This window comes from Lichenostomus cassidix, chromosome 2, assembly GCF_008360975.1.
Source record: "Lichenostomus cassidix isolate B80296 chromosome 2, HeHo_3.0, whole genome shotgun sequence".
Taxonomy (NCBI): domain Eukaryota; kingdom Metazoa; phylum Chordata; class Aves; order Passeriformes; family Meliphagidae; genus Lichenostomus; species Lichenostomus cassidix.
The window spans coordinates 124,922,517-124,945,546 of NC_139482.1; the positions used below are offsets into that span (position 1 = coordinate 124,922,517).

General features: G+C 37.6%; 1 protein-coding gene across 3 annotated transcripts; it reads left to right on the top strand.

Annotated features, from left to right (window-relative positions):
- The first annotated feature begins 374 nt into the window (after positions 1-374).
- Positions 375-19,845, top strand: LRRCC1 (leucine rich repeat and coiled-coil centrosomal protein 1). Of its 3 annotated transcripts, XM_085053118.1 has the most exons (19): positions 375-679; positions 759-964; positions 1,320-1,385; positions 2,144-2,311; positions 4,297-4,466; positions 4,564-4,773; positions 5,613-5,815; positions 6,532-6,691; positions 7,030-7,178; positions 8,327-8,531; positions 10,872-11,011; positions 12,388-12,589; positions 13,641-13,826; positions 15,027-15,201; positions 15,912-16,075; positions 16,969-17,177; positions 17,373-17,510; positions 18,806-18,941; positions 19,555-19,845. In XM_085053118.1, exons 1-19 carry the CDS (start codon positions 630-632, stop codon positions 19,684-19,686), a joined length of 3,069 nt encoding a protein of 1,022 aa, XP_084909244.1. In that variant the 5' UTR covers positions 375-629; the 3' UTR covers positions 19,687-19,845. The 3 variants fall into 3 exon arrangements, with proteins under 3 accessions (XP_084909244.1, XP_084909245.1, XP_084909246.1); XM_085053119.1 differs by lacking the exons at positions 6,532-6,691; positions 7,030-7,178; XM_085053120.1 differs by lacking the exons at positions 375-679; positions 759-964; positions 1,320-1,385; positions 2,144-2,311 and adding an exon at positions 2,604-2,719.
- The last annotated feature ends 3,185 nt before the right edge of the window (positions 19,846-23,030 follow it).

Consider the following 23,030-nt stretch of genomic DNA (forward strand, 5'->3'; position numbering starts at 1 on the left):
CAGGGAAGCGGCCACAGCTCCGAGCCTGGCGTGAGCCGGATAATGCTCTCTCAGGCACACGGTGTGACTCCTGGGGACGGTCATCGATGAGCCCTGCGGGTTCCTTCCAACTCAGGATAGGCTGTGATCCTGTGAAACTCTTAATCCCGCGTGAGCTCTAAAAAGCACCAAAACCCCCAGACGTCCCCTCGAGAAGAATTCAAAGCAGTGCGGTCTGTAAACCCAGCCCTTTCCTGGGCTGATGCCAGGAAGCGGCACGGAGCGGCAAAGAGCGGCACGGAGCGGCAGGAGGCGGCAGGAAGTGGCAGGAAGTAGCAAAGAGCGGCACGGAGCGGCAGGAAGCGGCGGGGAGGCGGCAGGAGGCGACAGGAGGCGGCGGGGAGCGGCACGGAGCTGCACGGAGCCCGGCGGAGACCCGGGCCTGTCCCCAAGCTGCCCCGTCCGTCGCAGGCTCCGGCAGCGCCGCCTCCCCTGGGCCGGGCCTGCCCGCGGCGGGAGGGGAGCGCTGCGGGGAGGCTGTGAGGCGCTCGTAGCCTGCCGGCCGGGAGGTGTTTGTGTCCCGGCGCTAAGGCGGGGATCGCTGGCGAGGGAGGTTTGAACGAGGCGCGGCCTGCGCGGGGCCCGGCGGCATGGCGGCGATCCCCGGCGAGCTCAGCCTCATGGATAAGGGCGTTACGAGGTGAGTGCGGCCGCGCCGGGGCTGAGGGGAGGCCGCGGCGCGGAGCTGCCTGGCTGACAGCGGGCGCCTCTCTCCGCAGCTTGCTGGATGTGTCGCTGAGCCCGGAGCTGCACACGCTCAACGCCCACTGTAACCTCATCGCCAGGATCCAAGGGCTCGACCACCTCCGGAACCTGCAGCACCTGGATCTGTCATCGAACCAGATCCGCCGCATCGAGGGGCTCAGTTCCCTGGCTAACCTGCGCACCCTGAGCTTATCGTGTAACCTGCTAACCAAAGTGGAGGGTCTGCAGTGTTCATTTCTGTCCTTTTAGAAACTTAGAAAGGTTTTCTAAGAGTCCTCTTAAAGTTTTCTTCTGAATGTTTGCAATAATTAATGTTATACCAAGTTACTATGGGCTGCTAACCGTATTATAAAGTAAATTTTACGATGAGTAGTATACATAGTCTTCATAAGTCTTATCGTGACAAAATGCTTTAATTTAGGAGGAAAATCTGATTTCTATATGTTGATTATAGTTTCATGTCATAATTCATAGTTATGATTTTTAAAGGTTCACTTTATAAGCTTTGGATTTGATGAAAGCAGAGGATTATTCTGAAAATCTTACTGTTTCTGTTTTCTCCTCATTTTGTTTAGGACTGGAAAAACTCTTTAATTTAACTATGCTGAACTTGTCCTATAATCGCATACATGATCTCTCTGGTAGGTGCCTTTGCCATGTGCTGTGCAAAACAAAGCATTTGTCTCACTTTAATTTTGAAAAACTTGACCAAGTGTATTTTGTGAAGTTTCTAGCACTTCAGGTGCCAATTCACTGAACAATTCTAATAAAGGTGGCAATTGCTACTCCTCTCAGGTTTCAAGTTTGTAATATCAAAGATTGTTCTGAAGTGGAATTTATTCTTATGTGTTTGATGAGGCCAAGCTTGTTCAGAAAGTAGTACAGTAAACATTTGAAACTTATTTCCAAAATATTTATGTTTTTCACTTTTATAGGACAAAAATATAACTTTACATGTAATATGGAAGTTCTCTTCTGTATCTGTTTGTTGAACAGGTCAGTTGTTGCTTGTAAGGTTTTACTCTACAGAATCAAGAGAATTTGTAGCAGAAAATTAAAAAGAACATTGGTAACAATCTTGTTAATGGACCTAGTTACAATATGAGACTTCAAGGAAAATGTTTATTTTTATATGCCTTTTAACAGTCAGACATTAATCTCTTTTTTCTAAGTCAGCTCTCATAACTAGCTTAAGTGTTGTACTCCGTGGTAGAGTAGCATAGGTAATTAACATCTGTAGACAAGGATATGGAGCAAGTGTTGTTCTCACATTTCCAGTTATGATATATTATTTACTGAATATTTTTCAACAAGATGTCATTTGTTCTAAACACCCTAGTCTGGAACTGTAGCAGAAAACATCATTTTGTGGTTGGGGTTTCTTTTCTGAAATTTCCAGGATTTCAGTCCCTTCATGGAACCAGACACAAGATCAGCCACATTGACCTTCACAGCAACTGTGTAAGCAATATTCATCACTTACTTCAGTGCACAAAGGGGCTGTGCTGTTTGACAAACCTCACACTGGAAAAAAAGGGAAAAGCCAATCCAGTTTGTCACACAGCAGGTATGGATCTCCTCCTATGTAGATACTTTATGCTCATTAGGTCTGTGATTTCCTTTAAGCTGTGAGCCATTTCTTGAAACTTGCAAAATTAATTCATAAACTGGCCAGTTTGCAGAAGTCTAAATTCTGTCAAAATTAATTCATTTTCCATTAAAAAAATCTTTTTTCCCTGAGCATATTATCAAAATTGTAACTTGTATGCTTGATAAGACTTAACATTTTCACTTGTGACTTCAGAGGAGGGCTACCAAGATGATTAGAGGGAGGGAGCACCTCTCCTATGAGGAAAGGCTGAGAGAACTGGGATTGTTCAACCTGGAGGAGAGAAGGCTTTGGGTTGACCTAATTGTGGCTTTGCAGTAACTGAGAGGAGCCTACAAGAAGGAAGGAGAGAGACTCTTTCTAAAGGCATATAGTGACTGGACAAAGAGGAATGGCTTAAGACTGAGAGTAGGTTTAGATTAGATACTAGGAAAAGTTCTTTACTGTGAGGGTGGTGAGGCACTGGAACAGGTTGCCCAGAAAAGCTGTGGATGCCCCATCCCTGGAAATGTTCAAGGCCAGGTTGGATGGGGCTTTGAGCAACCTGGTCTAGTTCTCATGGCTGGGGAGTTGGAACTGGATGATCTTTAAGATCCCCTCCAACCCAAATCATTCTGTGATTCTATGGTATTATTATAGGTTAAGGTGGGAAATAGACTAAGAGTGATGGAAATAAATAGTGTTGCAGAAATAGGACAGAAGTCCTATTATAAGCTGGATAAGTGGCAAATATGAAGAGTGTATGTAGAGATGTTGAGCTGTATAGACAGAGGACAGGCACAAGAAGTAGATAGTCTGCTCCTAATAGAGACCACAAGAGAAAGATTAGTAGCACTATTAGCTTTTCCTGCTTTTCCACCTGCTTTGGTTAACAGTGACAGATTCTAGGATTCTCTGCTGTAATTAGCATTTTCATCAAAATAGGTGGCAGCTGTTTCACTAGGCAGCATGGAGACAAGTTGGAGAAAGTATGCTGATACATCACTTTCAGTTGTGTTGTTTAGAGCTTCTGGTTTGGGGGTAGGTTTTTCAGGCCATTAAAACTTTACACTTTGTGTGTAAGTAAAATTGTAGCATCCTGGTTGGTGTAGGGTGTTTTGTTTTCTTTGTGTGTAAGAGCAGAAAATCTCTTACAGGAAGGTAGAAGTGGGGAATTGATACTTTTGTAAGAATTCAAAGATAATTTAATTACAAAATGTAGGACAGTAGGAATTACAATAATAGAAAATAGCAACCATATCATGAGCATACAGCTGATACAGGTGTAACATATGTGCAGTTTGAAAGAAACGTCAGAGGTAATTGAGGAAAGCCAAATTAGGTGTTAAGTAATATTTTCAAATGCATCCATCATGTTTTGCAAATACATTCAGGCACTACAGAAACAGTAACAGGACTATTAAAGTTATCTGGTTAACTTAAAAAATGCCACTAGTTTTCTTCTGCAAGTATTTACATACCTCTTCGTATCTGTGTCTTTGGTGACACTTTCAAAATTGCAGCCCAAATTCTAATAATTTAAAAACATCAACTGTAGTGCTTTCCAGTTTCATAACTTATTTCATTCCCTCACAAAGGATAAAGTTGTCTAAGCCCTTTCAGAACTTGCCTTTCCATTACATTCATCTGCCCTTCTATTTGGTACAACTGTTTGGGTGCAGTAGGTTGATGTTGAAAGGTTGTCTGGGTGATTGCAGTTTGCTGATGGTGGCTGGGAAATCCCTGTGTAGATCAGGACAAGGCAGGCAGCTTTCCAGTTGGTTTAATTTCTGATGTTATCTGTTGAAAGCCATGGGTGGGGAAAGGTGAGACAACTGTAGATAACTCACTGCTTTTTGTCTTACATTAAAAATGCAGTGAATCATTTATGACAAAGTACCTGAAATACACTAGACATCTCTGTAGAAGATTAATTTCAGTTTAAATGTGGTCTTTTTCTCCAGGTTATAGAGAAACTGTCCTTCAGTCATTGCCCCAGCTAACAGCTCTAGATGGAAAAAATATTTCTGGTGAACCAGTGGACATGGCAGAAGAAAACTGTCCAGATTTGCAGTGTTTAGAAGACGTTTTGGGCTCTTTTGTTTCATCTGAGTGTCCTTCATCCAGAGATCAGGTGTCATAGTTTGTGTGTACTGGTTTTAAGATTGATACATTCTATTTTTATGTTGCATGCAGCATATTAATGCTACAAGGGTTGTCTTTTCTGCTAGAACAATGTTCCCATAACACTGGCGACACCACACATCGACCAGGCACTGGCTCAGTTTCGGCAACGTGCAAGAATACTGGTGCAAGGTGCCACCAGCTCCTCCACAGAGCTTGTCTCATCTTCTGACCCTGAGAAGATGAAGCTTGAGAAAATACACAGTGAGATGAGGATTAAAAAAATAGAAGATCAGATTTCACAGATACTGCAAAAGGTGATTATTTTTTTCTGTGATTGCACAGCAAGTTTTGTTCGTAAGATGAGCTATGCCTCTCTAATAATGAAAAATTTACTTAACCAGACTGGAGCATTTTTACTGATACATGTGGGCTGACTGTGCTAATGCTTACCCATTTTGAGAAGCTGTGAATAAAATTTTAAAATGTCTTTAAAACTGAAGATCACACTCTAAATCATGACAACTTTCATATTGAATAAAAACCTGTAATTTATGGGACTAGCAGAGCTATCTGATGATATTATATTGTGTTATATTATATTGTATTGTATTATAAAATTCTTTTCTGCTTTTTTACCCTGGAGCAATCAATATAGTAACTGAACCAGAGTAAAACATGAAATGCACCAAAATACCTGGAATTTATATGGTTAGTGAAAATTAATTTCAGCAATAGGTCAACTTGGTCTGAAATGTTTGCCAGGTAATACAGTTTTTGTTAACATAGGCAACATAAGTTTGTTTGGTTTGTTTGCTAGTGGTTTTTGCAAGGCTCTTTTGGTTTTAAGTGCTTTTTTTGTTTCACATTTTTCACCAACTTTTTATGCCTAAGGATTTTACCAGACTTGAGATATTTCAAAAAGATACAATAATATGTTCTCAAGCATCTTGGGTTTACTTTATCTTTAAAACAACAAAATATTTTAGCAAGGAGGGAAGTGATTGTAAAAGTAAAAAAAAACTGGAAGCAATTATTTAGTTTTTTATAAAAATTACTTTGCGCAATTTTTTAAAAAATAGCACCTGAATAAGTGTTAGAAATTAGCCAATTAGAAATTGTGAAATTTATGTTTAAAACCTTGATCTCTTCTTAGGTATCTGATAGTTCAAGACAGGAAGTTGCTGCAAGTGTTCTCAAAGCTAAGAGAGACACAGATCCAACTTCTGAGAGTGAAACTGAGAGTGGGAAAGAGAACAAAAGAAAGGTCATGAAAGGAAGCAAGATCCCCTCTTACCGTAGAAGTACCTTATCTACAAAGTGTCGTGCAAGTCATCTAAAGAAGAAAATAACTGACAGGTATCCTAGTGCTTACCGTATAAAGCCAAAATGACTTAAACTGAATACTCAACCATTGAAACATTTCACTGAAAGTGGTAGGTTGTGTAAATCAGATCTGTTAAGAATGCCCTGAAAATTAATATCTACTGAGGCTTCTTTCAGTCATTTCTCCATATGAGCAGTTTCTGTCTTCAGGTGAGAAGGAAATTAAACTGAATATTCCAAAACACTTTCAGAATTCCAACAGAATTATATTTCCATCTTTGTTGTAAATTGTGGTGACAAAAGAATTCTCCACAGACGGAAATGAGTAATTAAAAAATAAGAGATTCATGGTGTCAGAACAATGGTCAAGAGTATATATCTCTGATGAAGCTGTGGATGCCACAGCTATTTGTTTGATTTATATAGTAAATATCAGAAGTGATGAGTATAAGACAATAGAAATTGGTATATATTAGTTCAGTCAGCCACTGCAGCTCTACCGCTGCTCTACTTCTCTAAAATTACTTCATTTCTGTGTGATCATGAGATGCTTTTAGATAGCATTTACTAGTTATAAGTATATTTTTAGAGCTGAATATTTGAATTTAGCTGTTTCTGCTATGGTCTGATTGCAAATTATTTTCTACATGGCCTTGAATTACTGAGTATTCACCTGCTGCATAGAATTGTAACATTTTTTCTTACAAAAGTGTCTGAATCCCCTGTTACTGTTTAAACTCTGCATGTAGGGAAGAGAAGAAGAGTTCCTCAAAGTCTCCACATTCCAGTCAGAAAGACTCTCATTTTGAAGTAGTGGGGAGAAAAGCTGAAATACTAACTGGAAGACAGAGCAATATGGAAAAAGTAGAAGAATGTAATTCAAATCCCACAGAGGAATCAACATTCCGAGTAGGTTTTGCATAATTTTTGCATCATTTTGCGTCATTAACCCAGTTAAATATGGATGTATCTTCACCTGAATTCAAGTGTATGTCTCCTGCTTGAGGTGACCAAAATAATTGCATGTAGATAGCATTAAAAGTAGTGGAGTTTTTGTAGTGTCAAGTGGAAGAGGATGTATTTTATTTCACTTTTGTGGGAGTTTTTGGCTTGGTCGCTTGCACTTTCTTCTGTCATCCATGAATTCCAGAAAAAGTCCTGTTTTACAATTATAAATATTGTTTGTCATTTTTAGCTGTGCTTGAATGTTCCCTAGTAATTTGATGCTTATCACAATTCTTGCTAAGGCACTGATTCAAGAACTGGATCAGGAGAAAGAAAGGAGGTGGAAAGCAGAGCAAGCAGAGAAGAAATTATTAGAGCATGTCAGTGAGCTACAGAAGCATGCAAAAGAAGAAAAGAATATTCAGAGTATGGCTGTATATACTAGAGACAGGTAGGGAAACCATGCTGTAGTCTACAAGTTTGTTATGGTTTTTTTTTAGTTTCCAGTAATTATTTTTTAAGCTTAAAGGAACAGCTTTAAACAATATACTTGGAAAATAATGCATCAAGAAGTAGTGCTAGAATATCTCAGTATTACCTAGTGGAATTCCTTTCTGCAGCTTTCTTCTGTTCTTGTTGTAGAAAAATATCAGTATGCCACTTTCCTCCATTCCTAGCCATTACTTTGGAAACAGTCTGTATCGTAGCTATACTTTCAGTCCAAGCTCTAGTAGCTGTCCCATATCATACTTTCACCATCCATTTCCCAATCTCCCTTTCCACACATACCTACAGTGTTCTTTAGTTTTTTTCTGCACAATACATAGGAACAAAAATGTTTCTGGTAGGCCAGAGCTGGCCCAAAGGCAATGTGTTGTGAAGGGCAGGCCTAACACATCTTCAGGTAGATGGTTGTCACTATCCTTGTCTAAGTTCTGAGCAGCAGCCTTTTTCTTGAAAGATATCCCTATTTTTGGAGATAGCTGCTCTGTTTGTGTTTTTCTTAACTGCATGGTATTTGTCAAAGCCACATTTTCTTTCTTTTAGGAAAAACCAAGCCACATGTTTCCTGACTTAGTGTCCATGACTGACTGTGATTACTTCGCCTTTTTTCCCTTTTTGTTTTAAGTTCATTTCCCACCTTTATTTTACATCCCACCTATATTTATACCATCTTCTGTAAGAGGCTTATTATGTTTCTCTTCTGTTAAGATAGATCTTACATAAAAATTAATAAAATATTAAAGGATTTTTCAGAGTTTCTGAATATAATTATTAAAGTGCAAATGGATAGTGTGTATTCAAAGTTTGTGTAAAGCAAAATCATATTGGAATATCATTTCCTAGAAGATGTATCTATGACATTGTCTCCATCTCAGTTTTCTTTAAAATGAAGCTCCATATGGTAATGCTACACATACCTTAAGTAATAGTTGACATCTTTTTAAGCCGTTTTACATGACAGTGCTGTAAATAATAAAACTCAGTAAAAAACAAGATCTGGTACTACAACAATTACTAATGTCTATTTCTCAATATATTGGCATCAAATTTAATACTAAAATGTTTATAATACAACTGTATTGCCTTTATTCTCAGGTTACAGGAATTGATACTGAAAGAGAAAGAAGCCAAAGCAAGACTGCAAGCAGATGTCCAACAGTTGAAAGGTGAAACAGAAAGACTTACTAATGAGCTAAATCAGGCAAGAAATAAAGAAGCAGAACGTCAGAAGGCCATGCAAGCTTTAGAAGAGACACTGTCCAAGATGGAGACACAGAGATTGCAGCAGCGAGCAATAGAGGTAAACTTTTTCATGAGTAAATAATGCAATGGCAACAGGGTGTCTACCATAGTCTTGAATACAAAGAAACACTGGATTTTACCAGTGTTGAGTCTGAGTTTTCCACAATAAAACCTGGGGCTTTTTTTTCTACATAGTAGTAGTTAATAACAGGTATCCATTTTAATTCTCAATTAATATATTTTTTAAATTGAAGTATATAATGTAATGTGGTCTTAAGGTAAAGGAGAACAAGTCCTATGTTCTGAACACTGAGAATTGCTATTTTCTGAAAATACAGTGTAACAAATACAAGTTTTTCAAAATCTTGCTAAAATCAATAAAGATCTTACTACTGGGGTGGAAATCTGGTAGTTCTGTTTGTTTTGCTGACCTAAAGAAATAGATGCTTTTAATTGCAAACAGAACAAAACAGTAATTGCTGAGAACTTCAAAGATTCGGGTTGATTTGGGTGATGTTTTTTGCCTGTTTGGGGTTTTTTGGTTTTGTCTTTATAGCTAGAGAAGATCATGATGCTCTTGTTGTCAGAGGCTCTTTTTCAGTATACAAATATATGAGATCAAGATGCTGGACCAGATACTGCCACTATTTCTGTCTGAAAAATTAATTGCAGATTTTTCAATGTCCTCCAGTATCTATTCCTTTTGTTTGTTTATATTCCTATGCTAGCCCACTGCTGTGTCACTGAACTTACAGAAGTTGAATCTTGACACATCCATCCTGAAGAGTTTTTGAACTGATGGTGTGGTGCTCTAGGAAGTGGTGTTCAGGTTCCCTGAAAGGACTGAGAATCAGGGAGTGTGCTGACAGGCAAACTGCAAGTGCCATTCAAGTCACCCTCTTTAGGCTTCTGTTTAACCACCTGAGTGGCTCTTCCATTTCTTCCTTCCCTGTAGATAGCCTGGAGCTATTATGGAATCTAGAAGTGACCTTCAGTTTAGATCAGGTATCTGCCTGTCAGTTTGAAAAGTACTAAATTTAGTGATTTGCAGGGGAGTGAGATTTGGATGTGTGTGTGGTTTTTTTCTATCCTATGAGAATGGAAACACCTTGTTGATGTATGAATTTTCTTTTTTCCTTTAGTAAGTTTGTAGAAATAAGTAATCTCTTTTGATGATAGTAGCATTGTTATTATTAACTGCAGATCTTTACCAAGGGAAAGTCTTTGTTCCTGTCTTCCAGATCTTGTAGCAAATACTCTTTAATAATTACGTTTCAAAGAATAATGATGATGCTGTAGAAACTAAATCCTCTTTTTGAATGTTCACATTTAATATACCATTGGCCTATTTTATCAATTTCAAGAATTAACAAATTCTAGAATATTTCATAGAGCTTTCTCATGGTACATCCTGACAATTACCTTCAGTGGTAAATTACAATTACTCCAGGTAACCACTGTTGAAGGCCTTCAGTCAGCATTACTAGGTGACTTCTTGAAGAGATTCAAGATAATTGAAAGATAATTTACAGTGTATCTAAATGCATTGACATTTTTTGGTTTAAGTGCTTCAGTTTAGGAGAGAATTGCTTCTCTTTTTCAACAAAACAACAGAAATGCAGTGATGTGGGTCTAAAAGTTACTCATGAAACTACTCATGAAAAACCTTAACATGCAGAACATGAGGACTTAGCCTTCGGAAGTGTCCTGACTTTAAATTACTGTTTAATGAGTAATTAAAACCTTTTTTATAATTTTTTTCATATCTTTTTTCTCCATGTTGAATCAGAAAAGAGTTTTTTACTTAATAGGCTTAAGTCTATAAAATGGAATTACTCATAAAAGCTTGCATCGAATGGAAAAAGTGGAGTATGCCATCTGGTGTTTTTACTGATTCTATATTTTTTGTAAAATCATTAGAAAGCAGCTCTGTTCAGCAACTCTAAGCTGTACAAATAAGAAAGATGGAGATTTTTATGAAAGTGGAGGGTTAAAAAAAGAAAGTTATGTTGAATGCATCTAAAAATGTTTGGTTTGAAACTAATACAAGTATTACAACATGAGAGTTTCTAATTAGGGAAATCATTCTGCCAATGCACTTCTTCCACTTCTGCAGGACACCTTGAATTTCTTTACAAATTAAGTAAATGTTCTTGGTTCTTTATTTTAAGGTTGCTTTTTGTGTTGTAGTAAGTTAAGACTTTATTTTTAATATCTTCTGTTAAATTGCTTCAAGTGTTATATATCAAAAAGAAAAACAAAATAAAACCAAACAAAAAACCCCAAACAACAAAAAGCTTGTGGAAAACACCTGTGCCTTTGTATTCTAGTATAAAACATAAAGACTAGATTAGAGTTTTAAGAAAATCTTGTTCTTGTCTTTATGAACTCCACACAGATGAAACAGTTGAAAGAAGCAGAGCTTAAAGCATCAGCAAATGAAAGAGAAGTACAGTTACTTCGAATCTCCGTCCGACAACAGAAGGAGAAGGTAAAACAACTACATGAGCTTCTTGTAATAAGAGAGCAAGAGCAAAGGTATGGGGTCATTTTCTTTTCACAAGTTAATAGAGATGCTTGTGTTGCAAAGATTATTTAATTAAATGTGTTCTAAAGTACATGTGTGTTCTTGTTCGAGTTTGTTTTGGTTTGGGTTTTTTGATTAGTGGGAGACATGGTCTTTGGAAAAATGTAGATGTCTTTCCACACATTTTCATGCTCATTTAAGAATGTCTTGTAGATTCCAGACTCCTAAGTTCATGCAGGCAACTTCTGGCCTTTCATGTGAAAGGGTCTTGTCTTATTATATGGCCAGATTATTTATTTTAAATACTGGGTCTGTAATCCTGGAATAATCAAATAAAAATAAAATTGTGTTTGAATTACTGTCTGAAGAGCTGTATATGCTACAATATGCTGTATATGCTACAATATGTGTAGCATACAATATGTACAGCATATGTATATGCTGTATATGCTACAATAACACAAAGTTCCAAAGTATCAGTCAACTTCTGCAGTATTTTGCTTGTGGTTGGAGGGTGAGTTACTTGACTGGCTGTTTTCCTCTGAAAATTTCCATTTTTTGGAGAATACTTGAGGCTAAGTTCTGTGGTGTTCAGCTAATACAATCAAATATGTGTACAAACTAAAGCAAGAAGTACTGTGTGGTATAGCAATATATAAGGAAGGTTATCAGTAAAATCAGCTGGTTAAATTTGCTAAATTTTACAACAGAAAATGTATTCAGATACCAAGATAAGTGCAGGCTTAGATGGGAAGAATCTGATAGCTGTGTTTTGAGAACTTCCAATAATTACCTCAGGAAGCTCCAAAAGATGTGATGTGAAGTACAGATTTTTTGGGGTTTTGTTTTGGGGTTTTTTCTTTTGTGGTTTTTTTGCTTTAAAGTAGATGAACAGAATAATGTTAAAGTACAGGGTATGTTTGCTTCAGCATTTTCCTTTTAAGTCCCTGTTGCTGCTGCTTTTCAAGTTTTGGATCTGAGTGAATAGCAGCAGTTGTTGGGTGAGGGTGAAGGGAACTACTGACTGCAAAGGAGGATGTGTGGCTGTACAGGGCTTTTCTGTGATTCCATTGTCACTTCCAGATGTTTGTTAACAGCAAAACAAACAAATGCTAACTAACAGCAAAAGCACAACTGAATAATTTCTATAAACATTTGAATTAAAAACTAGAGGATATTCCTTTGGGTGTTCTAACAGTAGTCATCAGAATTTTCTTCATGCCAGGGCCGTTGTCATAGAAGCCTGAAAGCTGTCTGTGAGATGAAGGAGTTTATCCCATTTATTATGTAATTTATTAACCTTGTTCAGTAATACCAAGGAAATTAATTAAACCAGCATTGCAAGATCGTGCAGTTTGTGTCTCAAGTACATTTTTGATAATTTCAGGAAAGAACTTGAAAACCGAGTTGCTTTAAATGGACCTGAATTTCAACATGCTTTGTCAAAAGAAGTGGCTAAAGAGGAGCAGAGGCATGAACAGCATGTTAGAGAATTTCAGGAGAAAATTAACATGTCAAAGCAGAAGTACAGAGAGTTGGAAGATGAATTTCGTTTAGCTTTAACTATCGAAGCAAAAAGGTTTAAAGAGGTAAGACTAAGAGAGCATTTCATCTCACACTAGGTGGGGTTGTAGCTCTCTTAAGTGTGTTGGGTTTGGAGGGATGTTTTGGATGTGTTTTTTGGTGTTAGGATTTTTTTATCTCTGTGGTCTTTCTTTCAAGGATTCATGCAAAATACTGGTAGTAGGTTTTGAAATATCAGTGATGAGAACAATGACAGGAAATGCCAAGTCAGCACTCAAAAAATTTTTGTTCATATGTAAGAACTTAATCAAAAGAAATTTTAAAAACCCCTTCTGTCTGATGTTATTTATTTCTTGTAAAGTATGTTGACCTTCTGTTAGAATATATTCAATTACAGTAAAACCTTTGTGTTTTGATAAGGTTGTAGTTAAATATATATATTAATGTATTTAATAATAAAGTTCCTTATTGGGTACATTTTCAAAATTGAATTTAGAGTAGGCATTTTGAAACTCGTACTCAAAACTTGCTTATTAATTCCTTAGAGAATTTATTTCTCTGGCTAGAATTTACAATTTTTTGTATGTTAAATAAAATATTAAATGCTTCACCGTAAACTTGGTTTTCTTCATTTTAAATCAGCTTTAAGTAGATAGGAGAAAAGGGGAGGGAAAAGATAGGGGTTTTACCCTTCAGATCCTTCTGCTGCAAGAAAAAAAGGCTTGAATTAACTCTGTACTTCGTTTGAGATTTTAATGTCAATTGTAACAACGAGATTAAATCAAGGCATTGTTTTCAGTTCCCAAGAATGGTTTTTCTGCTCTGCCTACCATCCACCCATTATTTTTTTTCTCGGGTCGGGAGGTGTTTAGGTTTTTTGATTATGTGGGTTTGGGTGTGGTTTTTTTTACAGTTTTGTAGCTAGGTAGAACCAGTTTTTCAAGCTGAAGTTTCACCAACAAACCAGGAGAAAACCAGTTTCAGATATTCACTAATTTTATATAGAGTTGATGAGTTTATGTGTCTTCACTTGAAATTCAGGTGTCATTTGTGTTTATATATACACACTTTCTTCCAAATGTTAGCATTTTTCAAGTTTTGTCTTAAAAATTTTAGGTAAAACAGGGTTTTGAAAAAGTTTCTGCTGATCTAGTTGAGCACAAACAAGCCCTCTTTGAGTTGGAACAAAGGGAAAAAGACATGGCAAGTCTGATCCAAGAGCTGACAAATATAGTGGAAGAACAGAAAGCAAAAATTGCAGAATTAACAAAATCAAATGAAGAAGCTACAGCAAAACTAAAGGTATTTCTTTCAAAACATTTCAACTACATATGTTATTTTTTGTAATGTTTCATCTATAAAAGTTAATGATTCCATACAAGCTTGATTAACTAAAAGACACAAGTTTCTTGTTGCACTAAAACCCAGTACTGCACATCAGCCTTTATTCTTGCATCTTGGATTTCTATTTCTTACAAACACTGTTCACCATACAGAAAAATATAGGCTCATTCATGTCTTCAAAAGTGCACTCCTTGCCCTGTGAGCAATAGCAGTTTGTATATAATCATGTGGTCAATCCAAACTGCATTAATAGCCCTGACCCCTTGTAAATTCAGAGAAATGGAGCATGCTTCTGCATTGGTCACTGTACAGGAAATAAAAATGTAATTGAACAAATAATGCAGTGTAGTTACTAGCACTTTAGCATCTCCTAGTTATACAATATTAGCAGTATTATTCATTGTCTGCTAATTGTCAGATTTTAATCTTAAACACTGTGGGCACAGTTGCTTTGTGGTAACATACTCTAGTACAATTTTATTATTGGTAAATAATTTTTAAAAATCTTAGGAACATAACTTTCAAATGGTTACATGACCCATCTATGTATGTATCCAGTCCATCTTTGTGCTAAAACTTAGGTGCAGTACAACCCCTCACAGATGTTTCTAATCTCCCCTCTACATGTTGCTGTTGGGGTGTCCAAACATTGCTCTGCTGTACAGAATAGGAATCTGCCGGTCAGTGATGTTTCTAAAAACAAAATTGAAAAATACCTGTATTAAATAACCTAAAATCTGTAAAACAGAAAGTAATTTGGATAATTGAATATAAATTTTTATCATTGGAAGTGAAAGTACATCCCAGCTTCTGTCTTCTTCTGATTCAATTTTTAATATCTTTACTTTCTCTTTTGCTTTTCTTGACTTGTGCATTTATAATTCTAAATAGGTTTTTATATTGACATTGGTAATTTAGAGTGGCTATTTAGAAATCAGCTTTACAGTTTTCTGGGATTGAAGTGTGACTATTTGAAGCAAACACTTGTGTTTCACACCTGGAACAAGACACAGATAGAACCCTGAATGCAAGTAAAATATTTCTCAGTTAACTTAATTTGCTGTATAGAAGTATTACTTTCCTAACCCCTTAGTAGTGATTTGAAATTTTGAATATTTTTTTAAAGGATCTTACTTTTTTCAATGTTTGTTCATATAGTGTCGCACTGGAGAACTTGAAACTGTGATTGAGGAGGACAAACAAAAGGCTGTTCAAGTTGAACTTCTGAAAAAGGAAAATGGAAAACTTATTTCCCAGCTGACAGCACAGGAATCTGTGATTGATGGATTAAAAATGGAAAGAAAAATATGGGGGCAGGAGTTGGCAGAACAGGGTAAAATAGCAGGGTTTTTTTTCTTTTGCAGAAAAAATGGTGGTGTTCAATGTTTTGCCTTTCAAATAAACACTCCAATATAGTTGTAATCATGACGGGGTCCCTGGAAGCCTTCCTGATCTTATCCAGTTGTAAAGATGATGTGCAGAAATAAATGTTCTGTGGCACACGGGCTTTTATAGGATCTGTAACAGCAATTGTGGGAGTCAGCTGTGATTACAGTTCATCTGTTTCCTGATAATGTTGTACCATAAAACTAGAAAAACAAGGATTGGTAAATAATGTTATGTAATGTTTCTTGTCTAGCAGGGAAGTATAATATGAAAATTTCAGCATATATCTTAAAAGAGTGTTAAATGCTGGGGGAAGAAAAGAAAAAACTTGGGCACTTTTCATTTTTCTCTGTTAATGTGACTCAGCACCACCTTGTGGTCTTTTGGATTGGTTGGGGTCTGGAAGAATTACTGTCAATTTTTTTTCAAAGAAGTATTCAAAAAGGATAAAACACAGTCCTTCAGTTCTACATTTCCTCTTAAGTGTTACCTACCTACAGATTAAATCCCTACAGTGTTTCCAGTGGGTAAAATAGTCATTACTTTGGTTTGTAAGGTTCTTACCTTTCCATTCCCCAGCCCCATCTCACTACATTTTACATCTTGAAATAATCTATAAAATTAATTGCTGTAATGTGAATATCCTGTTTGGTCTAGGAGCTCATCTTGCGCAAGATCGGGGAAAACTGGAGGCAAAAATTGAAGTTTTAACAAATGAGATTGACACATTAAAAAAGCAAAAGGAACAGGACAGTGATACCATAAGAATTAAAAACAAAATAGTGGATGATCAGACAGAAACAATTCGGAGATTAAAAGAAGTAAGTGCCATATCTGACAATTTGTGTGCTTAACTTTCACTGCAAGTCTTAATTTTAGCTGTCACAAAGGCTGTGATGAAAGCTGGGTCTGCACTTGTAGTTACCAATGCACAAATCACAGTCAGGCTGTCAGTGGCAATTCATTTCACTGAGAGCAGAAGAGGGCTTTTTATTAAATTGATGCACAGTGATGCTACTTTGAATCTCTCATTGAACTGTATTTATGTACAGACTTTCTTCTTTTTGCCTTTATTTATTTATTTTGCCTCCGTTTATTCTTGATAATGATTTTGAGATAGGTGAAACTAGGATAGCATAATTCTTCCTGAGTGTTTAAAAGAAAGGGAAAAATAATTTTAAAGGTTTGCTTCACGTTTAATTTACAATATTACAATATTTTTACAATATTTTTTCTTTATTCTGCTCTTGTAAATCAGTATTTTGGCAGCAGAGCTACTGTGTTTTGTCCCAATAGTTCCATTTGTCTCATTTGGAGACTTAAGACTTCAGGTTACTAATCAAAATTTTATAGCATGTTATGTCAGTCAAAGTTAGATGTATTACCCATTGTTGGAGATTATGAACTCAGTGACTTACATATGATACAAGCTTTTTATTCAACTCTTCTGTAGAGTAAGAGTTCAAAATAACTTTTCCTTAACTTGCTTTCAACTTCAGATTTATGTCTTGATGATTTTTTTTATTCTGGCTTCTTTCAGATGACGATTAAGTAACTATCACTTTACTAAGAATTTTTCACATGTTCAGAAGCAAGAAGAGTAAACTTTCATGTTCTTTTCTGTTTTATTCCATCATAGACTAAACAGATATTCTTAAGGGATAACAATAAAGTTAAGGGAGTTCATGTGTTCTAAAATACTTATCTTCTAAAGGGCTTACAAGAAAAAGATAAACAAATCAGAAAACAACATGAAGAAAATCGGGAAGCTCAGAAGTTGCTTCAAGTACAGTTGGATGAAAAAGCTGCTGAATGTGAAAAGCTGATGGAAAAATTAGAAAGGCAAAATGCAAGAAAAGAGGAATTAAAGCAACTGCTGGAAGAAAAAGAAGTAGAACTTGATGACATTAAGAATGCACACAGGTGATACAAACAAATCACAGTCATTCTTTGGGATCATTATGTGCAACTCTGCTGTGAAGTTATTCTATGTTCGGAGAGTACTTGCTTGCTATTAAAACCCACCAAAATGAGGAGAAATGGAATAATGAAAAACTTTTCTGCCCTCCTAAGAAGTGGTATTTACATTCATTGTAAATAAGTGCATTTTATTTTCAGTGCACTGAAAAAGATGTGGCAAGGTAAAGGAGAGCTATTAAGCCAGCTGGAGGTGCAGGTTAAACAAATGAAGGAGAACTTCGATTTCAAAGAGAAGAAGTTGATTGAAGAGAGAAATAAAAGTCTTCAAACTCAAAGGTGAACACTTTAATAGTTTATTTTGTAACTACTCAGTTACTATAGAGTTGCACTGTTAGTAACTGTACAGAAAGACTTGATTATATGGTGAAAGAATGTGTCATACCTTTTTAACTACTTCGTGAGCCCAGTTACAAAACTGGGCCTAGAAGGAATTTATGCTATAGAGGTAACTTACTTCAGGGAACTGGCATTCAGTTACAGCATTTGTCATCTGAACTTCTTCATTTCCATTTTCTTTGAAAATAACCTCATGCAATTGGCCTCATCCCATCAATCCAACCTGTCATGATCCCTTCTGTAGAGCCTTCCTGCCCTCCAGCAGAACAACACTCCTGCCCAACTTGGTGTCTGTGAATTGCTATTTCAGTCTGTGACACACAGACTGTTTCTAAGTTACCTATCTTTTCCCATACAAATAGCAAGATTTTAAATTTATTTTCTTGTTCCTCTTGTCCTGTCAATTTCTTTGATCAATTAATAGTTAAATATGAGGTGATACAGAAAGAAGTACTCATAACCCGGAAAATCATTTCATATGCATCTGGAATTATGGAGAAGTTTGATAAACTGATGCCTGTGATAAGTTTAGATTCTTAGTATGATTTTTACTTTATTCTCTGGCCCCTTCTCATGTTTTTCTTCCTTCCTCCTAACTATTCTTGAGAAAATACCAGCTAGTTAATAAGACTGCATAAAAAGAAAAAAAAACCAGAACCACAACAAATCAACAACAACAACAAAACAAACCACGATAGTGAAACTGAAATTTTTGTTCTAAGTAACCCTGGCTTGTTTCAGAATGTTATGGTAAATGAATTGTATAAATTTTGCCTTGCTTTTTGTTCCTACATATTTAAAAATTATCCCCTAAAAGCAGAATTTTCTTGGAATCAAGGAAATGCTTTGTTACAGTGAAGCAGCCACTTGTTTCTGTGAGACACAGGCTCACAGGCCATTTGCAGGATCACACAGTTCAGTCATTTATTTCTCAGGAAGCAAAACCATAATAAGGAAATGTTTGAAAACAGCAGGAGTTCTTATCCATATTGACAGTGAGACCTAATCTTCATATTGTTTGCTAGTGATTAAATGCCTTTGCTAAGAGAATGCCTGAAGTCCTAAACACAGTGCATAAAGCTAGAACACATACTTGAGAAAACAGGACACCTTTTGATGCCAATATATAATTGTCTTCATTCTTATGTTATTAAAATCTTATCAAAGGCAGAATTGGACAAAGCAAAATACTTCAGTTGTTTGCAGAACTCTGATTTTTTTTAATCTTTTTTTAGGATTGCTGTGGAAAAGCTTCATGAAATGGATAATGCTTTCAGAAAACAACTTGAGTCAGTGTTGGCAGCACATCAGGAAGAACTGTTGCAGCTGGCAAATGAAAAGGAAAAACAAATTGAAGCAGCAAATGAAAAAGTAATATTAATACTCAATTTTTATATTTATTGTATTTGCACTTTTATTCTACATCTGCTTACAAGAGTGGTGCTTGGAAGTCTCCTGTTTGAATCTATCAGGCTGACTGGATGGAAACAGTCCTGATTTGGTACTCAATCTTTGCACAGCGAGAAAATCTCTAGAGTTTTGCCATCATGAAGTTTTATATTCAAGCAAAGTAAAGCTCTACACTGTGTAGCTATTATGAAATGATAGCTGAACATATTCTTAGCTATACAGGCAAGAGCAATGATGACAATGCCAGATAATCCATTCAACTCACCTATGCCAACCTTAATAGTTTCTGTTTCTGTCATCTACTGCATTCTTCCTTAACATGACAACTGGTGCTTTTTTTCCATAGTAAGTTTTCTGGATTGACAGAGTATGTGCTATCTCCTAGCAGATTAATACTTTTTTTTAAAGAAAAATTCTACTACTGCATCCTGTATCAAGAATAGTGCATTGCATGTTTAAACATAAGCATTTAACTCTTGCATTGCCGATCAGTGTTAAAAATTGCTAAGATTATATGGGTTTAGGTGTATTAAGAAAAGCAAGAATTTTGTTTCATCTCTGTGTGCTCTTTCAGGTTTATTGTGTTGAAGAAGAAATGCGAGAGCTTCTGCAAGAAATGGCAAACAATAAAAAAGCCATGGAAAATAAAATACGCCGACTTACACATGCCCTGAATGATATTCAACAAGACTTTGAAGATTATTAATATTTATACAAAAAATGTGTCTTACACAAGCAGTTTCATACACTACAATGCACTTTTCCTTGTTTTCTAGATAATGAAGTCTTTGTTGTATATTTTGATAGTTCAGAGAGCAGACATAAATGTTTTTACATTATTTTCATAATAAATAGTTATTTCTAACCTTTGGTTATTTTTAACTGCTGTCAAAATGGGTCAAAACATGTATAGATGAAAAGCACCATATGAAATTAGGAACTAGCATAGTTAATAAAAGGAAGTTGGAAAGTTCTAAGCCAAGATCCTGAAGCTTTGTTTTAGTGAGGTAAAGATCCACGTAATGATAGAACCAAGAATGTTGAATCACAGAAGGGCTTGGGTTGGAAGAGACCTTAAAAGATCATCTTGTTCCAACCTGCCCGCCATGGGCAGGGATTCCTTCCACTAGACCAGGTTGCTCATAGCTCCACCCTACCTGGCCTTGAACACTTCCAGAGATGGGACATCCACTGCTTTTCTGAGCAGTCTGTTCCAGTGCCTCAACACACTCGCAGGAAGGATTTTTGTCCTGACATCTAAACCTACTCTCTTTCCATTTAAAACCATTTTCCCTTGTCCTGTCACAACATGCCCTTGTAAACACTCCCTCTTTCTTGTACCTGAAAACATGTTTAATCTGCCACTGTTGGAGAGTACAACTGCTGCAACTTGGAGTGGTTTCTTAGGTAGCATAGTTTGGTTTTCTCCACAGCAATAGGCTTCCTAACAGGTTTTTGAAATACAGGAGACATAACCTGAGAGCTTATGGAAGCAAAACATAAGCCTTATGTTAATATATTGTCACACTTATTTCATGGTGTAGGCTTTACCATTTCCACTGTACTCAGGCATTTACTTCATTTGCTTGCTTGCAGAAGATCCTAAACTGTTACTGAACTACACCATCCTCCCAAGTGTTTCATGCTGCACTGATGAGAACCGTGAGTAGTAAAATCGGGTGCGTGCTGGTACACCAGGTGGAGCTATTTCTTTCCCCCCTGCACCTCGCAGGAGCTGAAGCACAGTCCTGTTGATCCACTGACAACAGCAGCCCCTAAGCCGACTTTAGCATCAGTTGTACAGAAGCCAGGCTGTAAGCACGTTGGCACAGTGTAATTGTGTTTCTGTGCCCAGCAGCCTCATAAAAGTACTTTACTTAGTGCTAGTAAAAAGCCCTGGCCTGTGGCTAACTGGGGAAGGCCTGCTGGATTTGTTATCAATGTGTTAATGAAAACTGGTTCTGTGAACCAGAGCTTGATAACAGCTGCCTCTTGTTATGAGGTGCAGCTTAAGTGTGGGATGTAAAAGGCCTTGAAAGTATGGGCACAAGTTGAAAGCAGAGGCTATGGCAGCAAAAACAACTTCCTGATGATCAGTGATTAGTCTTTGACAAAGCACAACCTTGAGAGCTGGGAACAGGCTCTTGTTTTAAGAATGGAAGTAGCAGCAGCAAATCAAAATAAAAAAATGGCAGCCCAACAACTGAATGAGGAGCCTGCAACAGCCTGGGAAAACAACTCCCACTTTGCTTCACACAGGGGAAGGCGTGTAAGGCTGGGAATTGTCTAGACATTGCACGGTCTTATAAAATTCCAAATTCGTGGAGCAGACAGCAGACACCTGCTTCTGCTCTGACTGCCTGCATCCAGAGTTCCCAGACCTGACCCGTGAAAACACCAGGAATGAGCCATCAGCACTAACGGGGAGGTGTCTGCACTGTGGTACTCACAGCTAAGGTAGGGTAGAGCTGTTAAGGACTGTTTGCTTGGAATCTGTGCCATTGGTTCATAATATGTAAAAATTAATACAGAGTGGTAATGGTTAGCAAGGTGTAAGAACAAACTCTTAACTATCAGTTCTCTAAAGGCAGAAGAAAATTATTTCTTATTCTTGTGCTATATACACTCCATCCACAGTATGTGAGGAAATGCTCATCTGGAAAACTGCTCGATAGTATTTTCACAGATATCATTGGTGCAGAAAAGTTGCAGCACTTCAGAGTGCTTTTCTGTCATGTTGATCAAGTGTTTCCTGGGGAACTTCTTTTTGCTTTGCTTATTATTTGACCAAGCTATGCTTTGGATTAAGTAATTGAATACCTGTAATGCACCAGGAAGTTTAAAGAACTTGTTCTTACCCTGATTCGATTTCTTAATATCTCCTCTGAGTTTTAACTCCAAAATCTTTGTTCTGAAACTTGTTTTCTGATTTCATCACACGAAGGTACTAACATTTTTTGTGTGAATTCTTTCTATTCCTTGCTCTTGGCTCAGGAGTTTCATACTACAATAGTTGGGAACATGCATGTGATAGTAGTGCTTGGAACATATGCTTTTCTTGCCAATAACTCCCTCTGTGGCATTGTTTCCCTCTTTATGCTTACATGGCTTCCTTAGAGCTTTTTAAATGATTTTACCTTCAAAATGGTAAAATAATAAAGATGTGGTGCAGGTGAAAGCTGTATCAAATGTACCTATTCACAAAGATAAATTTCAACCCAACATGACTGAAAGATATAAATCAATAAATAAAAACGTCAAAATGGGAACGCTGACCTTGTCAGATGCAAGGCATTAATCATGGCAATTTAAAATCAATTCCATTAGATTTTTTCATTTCCAGACAAGACAATTATCTGTTTCTATCAAAATTTAGTGTGTTATCAGGAAGTTCCCGTGTGTGACTTGAGACCAGAAGGGCTGTGATTGCAGTCCAGAGAGACTGTGTTACCCTCGCCCCAGGAGCAGCTGCCGTGTGCCTTGGCAGGTTCCCTGCTGCCCTGCCGAGTGTGGTGGGCAGCTGAGGCTCTGCTCTTCTGCAAGTGCATCCCCTGAAAGCTTAGACACTATGGACTTCAAGGCGTCTCTGCTTTTATCCGATGGTAACTGAGGGGAAGAGGTGTACCTGAACTAAGGCCGAGTATATTTGGACACCAGTGGAAGGGACTGGGTTAGCATCCAAAATTCCCTGTGCTTCTGGCCAGACCATCACCGCGTCCTGTGCCTGGCCTGGGACGACGTGAGAACATCGCTTACAATTAATCTAAACGCTTTTATGTCAAACGCAAACAGTGACATGAACTACCAGGAGCTGTCGTGGCGGGGACAGGCAGGCTCGCGGGACGCATCTGGCCGACTGCCGGCCTACGCTGCCCGTCCGGGGGCGCCTGAGCGAAAGGCGGGAGCGGCCCGACCCAGCCAAGCGCGATCCCTCTCTCGCCCTGTCCCGCTCGGAGGAGGCCAGGGCCGGGCCCGTCCCCCGGGCAGCCCCTCGCCCCGCGGCCGCAGCGCGCCGGTGTCCAGGCAACGGCGGCGGCGTCACTTCCTGCA

Bases quoted from the DNA above. Each gene is read 5' to 3' on its own strand.
- LRRCC1 (XM_085053118.1), top strand. From the start codon at position 630: ATGGCGGCGATCCCCGGCGAGCTCAGCCTCATGGATAAGGGCGTTACG. The intron at 7,179-8,326 runs GTAGGGAAACCA...CTTTATTCTCAG, and splicing joins GCTGTATATACTAGAGACAG to GTTACAGGAATTGATACTGA. The intron at 15,202-15,911 runs GTAAAATAGCAG...TGTTTGGTCTAG, and splicing joins GCAGGAGTTGGCAGAACAGG to GAGCTCATCTTGCGCAAGAT.